Source organism: Engraulis encrasicolus, chromosome 16, assembly GCF_034702125.1.
Source record: "Engraulis encrasicolus isolate BLACKSEA-1 chromosome 16, IST_EnEncr_1.0, whole genome shotgun sequence".
Lineage (NCBI taxonomy): Eukaryota > Metazoa > Chordata > Actinopteri > Clupeiformes > Engraulidae > Engraulis > Engraulis encrasicolus.
The window spans coordinates 13,187,555-13,197,127 of record NC_085872.1 but is presented as its reverse complement, the minus strand read 5'-3'; the positions used below and the strand labels follow the sequence as shown (position 1 = coordinate 13,197,127).

The 9,573-nt window shown below is 42.3% G+C and overlaps 2 protein-coding genes across 2 annotated transcripts in view; one reads left to right on the top strand and one right to left on the bottom strand.

The window, feature by feature from the left end:
• Positions 1-354: 354 nt before the first annotated feature.
• On the top strand, positions 355-4,438 carry LOC134465171 (fibrinogen-like protein 1). Its single transcript, XM_063218690.1, has 7 exons — positions 355-457; positions 1,095-1,335; positions 1,752-1,911; positions 2,521-2,618; positions 2,718-2,806; positions 3,013-3,215; positions 4,102-4,438. Exons 1-7 carry the CDS (start codon positions 383-385, stop codon positions 4,283-4,285), a joined length of 1,050 nt encoding a protein of 349 aa, XP_063074760.1. The 5' UTR covers positions 355-382; the 3' UTR covers positions 4,286-4,438.
• Positions 4,439-5,356: 918 nt separating this feature from the next.
• Positions 5,357-9,573, bottom strand: part of mtus1b (microtubule associated tumor suppressor 1b) — a 72,286-nt gene continuing 68,069 nt past the window's right edge. The window contains exons 14-18 of the mRNA XM_063219882.1: positions 9,440-9,513; positions 9,061-9,156; positions 8,174-8,290; positions 6,471-6,568; positions 5,357-5,924 (exon numbers count right to left, since the gene is read on the bottom strand). Coding sequence (XP_063075952.1) covers positions 5,735-5,924; positions 6,471-6,568; positions 8,174-8,290; positions 9,061-9,156; positions 9,440-9,513 — 575 coding nt within the window. The 3' untranslated portion in view covers positions 5,357-5,734. The remainder of the gene's footprint in view (positions 5,925-6,470; positions 6,569-8,173; positions 8,291-9,060; positions 9,157-9,439; positions 9,514-9,573) is intronic.

Sequence of the window (9,573 nt, the reverse complement as noted above, 5' to 3'; positions counted from 1 at the left end):
GCGTGCGTGTGCGTGTGCGTGTGTGTGTGTGTGTGTGTGTGTGTGTGCGTACACGTGTGCGCGTGCCTGTGTGCGTGCCTGTGTGCGTGCCTGCGTGCGTGCCTGTGTGCGCGCACATGCAGCAAAGTGCGTATGGTTGGCTACCCCCAATTCACTTTCAAGGACAGTTACATGGTTCATAGAAATGGGAAAATGGAAATTGAGACACAACAAAGCCTTTCACCTGTGTCCTTGACCACATGGGAAGACATAACTAACTATCAGGAGGAAGTTCTCACCCAATGGCAGGTCCACCTGCCTGCCCCGCTTTGTCTTCTGGTGTGAACAGTGACCTGTCTCACAATACAGTCAGTTTTCATCTTCTGAGGTTCGGCCGGGCACAATGGAGAGTCTGCACATTTCCATCATACATATCATATTCTTTACAAATTTGCTCCTTCTTGAGGAATGCTTGTCGGTAAGTTGTTAATTGTTTGTGGCTCCTAAAGCCAATTATAGACCAATGTCTTTGGTGATCTGTAACATAAAATCAAAAATTGTATTGTAATATGGTTTAGGCTGTGTGGGTGTCTGCAAGATTTATAGACCACTGAGTAGAGTGAATGCATTAAATTTTTTCTGTGACGTTTCACGTAAAAATCCATCTTCAGACGGGTCAGAAAACCCTGGTTGAAGAGGACTTTTTTCCTTTTTATCTGGACATTTGTTTGTCTGACTCCCAGGTCAGACGTTTGGATGTGTGGGCTTTAGCCTACTTTCAGAGTGAATGCATTCCAATGTAGGCAGGGGTGTCAAAAGTTAAAGTAAAAGTTTGTTTTTAAAAAGAAACACAATTTCCTTCCAACGCAGTTAACTTATTGTGATGGGCTACCTTTGCGTTGCTTGGATTAAATTTGTGGTGGGTTCTTGTTAGTTTTTTAGTATTTTCCAGTAACAACACAGTCTATCCACCTCATTAGGTACAATGGAGTAAATGGTGTAATAGTTGCATAATATCATGGGCTAGTGTTGTAATTACACCACACATTTACTTTTACTTTTACTTTTGACACCTCTGAATCTAGGTGATTTCGAGATATATGTTTCCCTTTCAGGCTCCTGCACAGCAGCTCCAGAGCCCTGCTCCTGTTCCGTCTCACTGCCAGGAGGAGGTGCTGTGGCTGCGCTCCCAGGTGCTCTCACTGGAACAGACTTTAGTAACCCAGCACCAGTATGTCCAGCACCTGCAGAACCAGCTGAGTCAGGCCGGCACAGGCCATCATCAGGACCGAGGGGATGACATCTCCCAGAGCTCTAAGCTTCAGCCCCACGCAGCCAATCAAACAGAGTATACAGGTCAGACGTGTTTCGAGATAGCTATAACCAACCTCACAGTGTATTCTAATAACAACAAAATCATTTTGTGACATACCTCTGTTGAGCTATGTACTGTATATATAGCTAGGCTGCGCCCTCCTAGTGATGCAACGCCTTCAGCGAATCGAGATTTGAAAGTATATGATAATCAGGCTACTGATACACTGTTTGTAACTGTCCTGAGTCAAGGGCAATGACCGTATTCATGTTTTGATTTTGAATAACTCTTGGACAGGATACGATCTTTTCTGATGATATAAAACGTAACCTATCAGGGCAATATGTCAGCTGTTTCCACAGAAATCAGAAATCAGGTTTCTATGGTTTATAAGCTTGCTGTTGAAATCTGAAATCAGGTTTCTATGGTTCATAAGCTTGCTGTTGCCTGCTGTTAGATTGTTCTCAGGTGTTTGAGGATGGGAACCTGGTCAGTGGAGCGTACATGATCAAACCTAAAGACTCCCCGTTCTCCATGATGGTGTTCTGTGACATGAGTGATGGTGGAGGATGGACTGTGTTTCAGAGGAGGAAAGATGGCCATGAGTCTTTTGACAGGTAAAACTCTGACTAAATATTTACACTTTTGGTTTTTGTGAGTCAAAGAAATATGCTTGGTTCAAAGTGATTTGTATGAACTATATGCATTAAGTTATTAACTCTTAATTAAGGACTTCAAAAAAGGTTGAGAACCACTGTTACACAGGAATAATGCAAACAAAGTAATAGCAGCACTGTGGATATAAAGCGAAAGCCCAATTGGGAAACTCCAACTTCCATTGTCATTGTGACGACACAGCACTCCACAGCACACAAGTGAACACTGCACACTACGAAATTGCATTTATGCCTCACCCGTGCAGGGGGGCAGCCCCTAATGGTGCCCCAAGGGAGGAGTGCGGCGGGACGGTACCATGCTCAGGGTACCTCAGTCATGGAGGAGGATGGGGGAGAACACTGGTCAATTACTCCCCCCCGGCAGGTTGGGAGTCAAACCGGCAACCTTTGGGCTACCAGTCTGATTACCCATGACTAACCGCTTACCCATGACTGCCCTATATACCATATGGGTTGACTAGGAAAGTGTTATTGAATATGTAGATGACAGTGAAAGGAAAGAGGATAATATGTCAAGAATGCCAACTGTGTTTCTGCTTTCCCCCATAGGACCTGGGTGGAGTATAAGCATGGCTTTGGGGATCTCCTTTCCAATGATGGGGAATTCTGGTTGGGAAATGACCCCTTACACTACCTCACATCACAGAGTATGGAATTCCATGATATGGAATGCAATGATATTGGTGCAATTGTTACCATATGCTTTATAATTAGACTTTGATCCAATCTTTTCAACATATCCACAGACAACTATAAACTCAGGATAAAAATGCAGGATGTTGATGGTATCCCACGCTTCGCTGACTATAACAATGTGAGAGTGGGGGATGAAAAGGTACGTGGTTGATTTTTGAGGCATTTTGATGCCTTGTGCATTCCACACTTTATGTCTTTCTTTCTTTTTTTTTTCGAAAATAGTGTTGGACAGTAAGCCCTGTCTCTTTATCTATTTTATATGCTCCCTATGTCCTAAAGATGTCATTATCAGTCATTACTAAAAAAACACTTGACTCAACATAAGGTTGTTATATCTTTTGGCAGAACGAGTATGAGCTGCAGGTGGGTGACTACAGTGGAAATGCAAGTGATGCTCTGGCTGATGCACACCCCCATCCTCAAGCCCAGTGGTACGACCCGCAAGGCAACAGCCACCAAGGAGTGAAGTTCAGCACACCTGACCACAACAACTACGAGGAGGATCCTGAGTGCATTCAGCAAGATCAGTCTGGCTGGTGGTTCAGCAGGTACTACAATCACATCTAAAATGTGCTTAACCTTGTGCTACCCCTTAGCGCAGAGCCAATGTTATAACCTTGCTGTCACCAAAATTATAACGGCTATGCATTGATGCCTAAAGCGCCTTCAAAAAAGGCTGCTGAATGCCTGAGCCCTTTTTCAAGAAAAGTTGCCCTCAGCCTACAAAAACTGAAATATCTAAGCCTCTGAAGCACACATAAAAACATGCAATAAGTTGCATTAAAACGCTAAGACCCTCATCTAGCATTAGAATGTGTTCATTCAGCTCCAAGGTACCAAGATTTTTAACAAAACTGTCAAACTCAAATTGACCGAGGGCCAAAATCAAAATCTGGTACGAAGTCGCGGGCCGAACTCAACATTTATTTTTTAAAAATTGACTAAATTAGTGCATGCATTTCACATACACTCTTTCCCATCATATTTGTAAGTTAAAATGTGTCTGCACATCCTGTGACAGCAAATTTCATGTTGAAGTCGTTAAGCTGTACATTAATGGTGTATGTGGGACAACTGTAATACACATTTGAAATGATCTCGCGGCCCAAATAAAATGGCTCCGCGGGCCAAATTTGGACCCCAGGCCTGAGTTTGACATCCCTGGGTTAATCTGTTCCTTAAGGCTCTTGATACTGTCATAGCAATGTTGTTATGATGTAGTTGAGTATTTTCAGCAAATAGTGAATACGCCCGCCGGCGCCCCCTGCTGCAGTAAGAGGCTACTGTCAGAAGAGTAATAATAATACTACAATATAGCTGGTCTGTTTACAGGAGTTATGTCTAGATTTGTATCAGAACAGCAGTGGATGTACAGAATAAGTAGGTATCAAATGCAGTACCAATATCCAATGCCTTTCGTGTTTTCTCCACTAGGTGCCACTCGGGTAATTTGAATGGACGGCACTATACTGGCCCCTATCAGGCCATGACGGATGATGGACTGGTATGGTACACCTGGCATGGATACTGGTACACCATCAAGTCTGTTGTCATGATGATAAGGCCGGAAGCATTTGAAATGCCTGAAGAAGAGCAAGACAAGAACGAACAGAAATAGCCAGAATCACTGTTGTTGTTATTTCGTTATTTAGACAATAGAAAATAAATAACCCTGCATCTATTCGGTAAATAATTACATGTAAATAAATAAATCCCAAATAGAAGGTATCCAAATTGTCTACTGAATGAAGTAAATACAATCTTTGATTAAGTGTAATGTATTGTCTCCTCTGTACAAACTCTGCCGAAAAATAATATAGTATTTACACCCTCAACCAGCAGCATGTAGGCCTATCCCTCTTTGACATCATTTTTAGAGGGGTAACTTCGGGAGTAGAGACGTATTTGACCCATAAGTTGTGAGGTCAGTCAGAATTCCAATGAGCTGAGGGGAACTGAACCATGAAATCTATGGCGATAATCAGGCGAGCTTAGTCCCACTTTCAATGAGATTTTCCAGATGAAAACAGTAATTTGGCCTGTGGTCATCTACAGTGGTGTAGTCTACGTACAACACGGGTATACACACCTGAAAATTTCAGGGATTTCAGTATACCCAACTAAAACCCATTATTTAGAATAGCACAAATATATACAGCATTCCCACCTCAAAAAAATGCTCAAATATACAGTATACCCACCACAAAAAAGTAGACTACACCACTGGTCATGTAACATGCACACATCATAGCTGACATGCAGAGCAGTGCACGGCCCTGTGTAGGATGGAGTAATCATCCTTGGAGAAGTGCAACAAAAACATGCCAGTAATAAATAATCCCCTGAGATGAAGAATAAAGCATGGCAGGAAGGGATGTGTCTAGTGGGGGCCTTAAGCCAGTGATGTAAAATAATGACCAGACACATCCTCATCCTGGTTCATTTTCTTGTTCGGTCCCAGGCCAGCCCTGGCCTCCACCTGACACATCCGTTCCTTTCATGTTTTATTCTTCATTTCAGGGGATTATTTATTACTTGCATGCTACTGTAGTAGCAGTGTAACAAAAGACATGTAGATACATGCTCTGCAGATTTGTGAACTTGACATTTTCTCTTCATTGTTGACATCCAGGTTGATGTACAAAAATAGCATAATGACTCCATAATGCCAGTAAGAAATACAAACCTATAATTCATCATCAAGTTTTCTTTATTTACTTATCTACCGGCTGATGAAATGAAAAATCTTTTTTAAAAAGTCAGTTCTCAATTCAAAATGAAAATAGGCAAGACAATATATACACAAGCCCTGAGGTTTACAGGTTTACAATATCCTCTCATCTTCTCTCTTCTCCCCTCCCTCTCCGTTTGGTTCAGTCAGAGAAAAAAAAGGTGGGAGAGCATGGGGTTCGGGGCGTCAAGTCCATCGCTCCCTAAGTGCGTCCGTGCAACATTGTCTCTGGCTCTCTTGCATTTTCTCTTCCACTCTTTATTTAACATCTTTTTGGAAATAAGAGGAGATGAGATAAAACAAAAAAAATGTTTTTTTTGTTGTTGGTTGGTGGGGCTATCTGGGGGAGAGGGGGGCCGTTGGAAACGAGGGTGAGTTTTGCGGCGAGAGGCGTCGCAGTGGGCTGGTCACGTCGCAGTTGTGCAGCTTCCACATGAGTTCCTCGTTCTCCATGGACAAGCGCTTGACCACGTTGGACTCCTTCTGGAGGGTCTTTTGCAGCATGGCCTGCTCTGATGACAGCTGCCTGCAGAGGGCAGCAGAGAGAAGGCAGGCGAGGCAAGAGCAGGGGAGGGGAGGGAGAGACAGGAGAGAGCAAGAGGGAAAGAGAATGTAGAGGAGCATGTGTGAGACACAGGGCAAAATGGAAGAAGGGGGGTGGCCAGTCAGAAACAACATGCACACTTTTGGGTAAAGTTACATACCAGTACACGTGCTCACACAGAACCTTTTACATAACCACATAAATGGGTGTAGGACAATGTTAAAACCTCCCCTATAGAGACCACAAAAGACTGGACAGACACATTCCTCTGTAACGACATAGTCTCATAAGACATCTGGAGTTGTGAAGGACACATTTCACAGGAGGAACAGATATGTTTTAGTAGCCTTTGGAATACATTATACTGGATTTCTTAAAATATTGTCAATGTGGTTGTCTTTTTATTCTCTGTGTACAGTTTATGTGAAAGGAAAATAGATAAAACGGAAAGAAAACAAAACTTACTATATAGAACAAGAATGAAAATACAAAGAAAGACAGAGAGAAAGAGACAGAGTATATTCTTACCTGGACAAAGCTGCATGTCTGTCCATCCTGGCCCTATAGTCTTCATTCTCCTGCTGCACTTTTGTCAGACATTCTTCCAGCTTCACATTTGTCTCCACCTGTCAGTTGGCACAGCAGAGCGCAGGTTTAGACTCTAAGACAACACACCTAGCTATTTGGCCTTCAACACTTCAACATGCCTGTCTGTCAGAGGCTAGAGACACCAAAGTTAACTAGATGAAGACACCAAAACAAGCACCACGGCAAAACAATTTAAAAAGAGGTTCCAATTATGTGGATGCCTGCGGGGCATTGTGTGTTCTCTGCAGCTTGGGTGACGCACAGAGCTTCCAGAGCATGCTAGCACAGATGAATTAAAACCAGTTTGTGCATTCTTGACTCCAAGCCAAAACACCTCCTGTACATTCTTTAACATCACCTACTAAAACAACAATGATAAATTAAAAACAAAATTCTGAAAAGGAGGTGGTGTTGTGGCAAGTCTGAATGCTTCAGCTTAAAGGTGGCATAGTTACTCTAAACCTCAAGGGTGTATCCTGCAAGTCTATTGTTTCAGACAATAGTTGATTAATAAGCAGCAGTGTTGTAGTGACAGTACACCAAACAATCACTCACAAGGTAAAGTGACCTGACACATTGTTTTCATAGCAGACTTCTGAAAACTGATTAAGCATTCATGGTGAAAGGCGTGTCTTTCAGCATCAAAATGAATGGCACTTTAAAAATAGTATTGTCTTCATTCCTCATGCCACCTCTGCTTTTCTATTTTACTGAACTGCCATTGATGATTCTTAACATTTTTAAGACTGAACAAAGGAACAAAGAGTTTTACCCTGGGTACTGAATAGCATACAACTGCACTGGGTAGGACAGAACTACCACATAATAAATTGCACAATGAATCCACATGAATCCAGTGGGAAGCCACATGCTATGTCAGGTAACACTTTATATACATTTTTTACACTTTTACACTTTATATACTTTACAATAATCTTCCGCTATAAATGGTTAACTAATGGTTTGTTGTGCATCTATAATACCATATAAGCAATGATATATCATTAATAAATCAATTGTATAACACTTACTAAACATTTGTTGATGACAATAATACATTATGAAATATTTAACTAACCATTTATAGCAGAAGGTTATTGCGAAGTGTTACCCATACTTAAATACATAGGTCTGGGTACATGGATTGAGCAAGATGACAGAGAACAACAATAATTATTAGAAAAATCACTACAGCTGTGTACATGGGTTCTCAATTTTTGTTTTCCCCTGGCAGTGCGACCCTGGCTGCGCACAACTCAACCTCTGATGGTTAGAAACCACTGTCGGTCCAAAAATTTACTATAGGTGTATGGTAAAATGATGCCACCCAGGCATGAGTAGGGGTGTAAAATCACAGCCTCCATGACGATGTGGTACGGTATGGATTTCTTAAAGCAGGAATTCGATAATGTTCCATACTTAAAAATGCCCCACGATACGATCCAATTCTATTAGATTTTTTCCCAATTACTTTTCCACAGCTTTTATGTTATGGAGCTAGGGCATTGGACAGGGGCAAGTGATTATTTTCGATACTTAAAAATGCCCCACAATAAGTTGTGATTCGATTAAATCACTGGCTGTAGGATCGATGCATCGATACATTTGGATGATTATCTACAGCCCTAGGCATGAGTACTGACCAGCTTATCCATCTGCATCAGCTTCTTGTCCTGCTGGTGGAGCTGTTGGGTCTTGAGCTCCACGACCACTTTCAGGCTTTCCAGTTCCTGCTCGAGGTACAGTGTGTGTGCATCTTTCTACAGGGGTTCATGGACGAAGGACAGAAAGAAAGAATGACATAATGTTGGATGGTAAACAAGAACTTTGGACTACACTGATGCATGTTACTTTTGGGTCTGCTGTGAGATGCCATGGCAGTATCATTTTAGCACCAGTAGAGGGCAATACTGCCAACTCCCTCTAGCACACAATGCACTACTGTACGTTTTTATCTTAACACACGCACACAGGCACGCATGCACGCACGCACGCGTGCACACACACACACACACACACACACACACACACACACACACACACACACACACACACACACACACACACACACACACACACACACACACACACACACACACACACACACATACACACACACACACACACACACAGCCCCACCTTAATACCTTTGTGGGGCCCTCCAGTTGACTTCCATTCATATTAACCCTAACAATAGCTAAAGAAAACAATCCCTAACCCTAACCTGTCAGTGAGCAAAGGTTTTTACACTTTTACTTCTAACAGTAACAACAAAACTACCCCAGCAAAAGCGGTCAATACATGTGGGGTCCAGGATTTGGGCCCCATTTGGAGCAAGGGCCCCACCTTGTTGGTGTGCTTCAATAGCAGTGGCCTCACGAAGGTATATTGGTGGAGCACACACACACACACACACACACACACACACACACACACACACACACACACACACACACACACACACACACACACACACACACACACACACACACACACACACACACACACACACACACACACACACACTTACCTGGCTGTTTTCAGATAATATCCTTCTCTTCTCCTCTTCAGCTTTGAGCTTCATCTTGAGCTCGCTGTTTTCAGATGCCAGCTCTTCAATCTGCCGCTGTAACGTGTGTCACAATGTTAATTGCTAGACAAAACCAGACTTGATGGCAGAATTGAACGTTAAGTAGGCTACATTAGGCTGGCCCTACTCTACATGTGCAAAAACAAATAAGATACTAAATTAAAAAATCATTTTCTTGTTTGTGCATACATGATGTATATTGGCTGGCATAAAATATATATTCCATGTCTACATATGAAATTCTTTCAGTACCAGGTCAAGCACTAAGGGGCTAAGGGAAGTCACATTTCATGAAGTGCTGTCTTACAGCAAAACTTACAGACAGAGATGCCTCGGAGTCTTTCAGCGTCTTCTCCAAAGCATTCATGTTTTGCTCGTGGGTCTTTTGAAGCTCTGAGGACACAAAATAACATGCTGGATTTTAATTTACACGCAATAAATAGGCTCTATTGT

Coding starts and splice junctions, on each gene's coding strand:
- LOC134465171 (XM_063218690.1), top strand. CDS start 383: ATGGAGAGTCTGCACATTTCCATCATACATATCATATTCTTTACAAAT. Junction 458..1,094: donor TTCTTGAGGAATGCTTGTCG/GTAAGTTGTTAA, acceptor TTTCCCTTTCAG/GCTCCTGCACAGCAGCTCCA. Junction 1,912..2,520: donor GGCCATGAGTCTTTTGACAG/GTAAAACTCTGA, acceptor TTTCCCCCATAG/GACCTGGGTGGAGTATAAGC.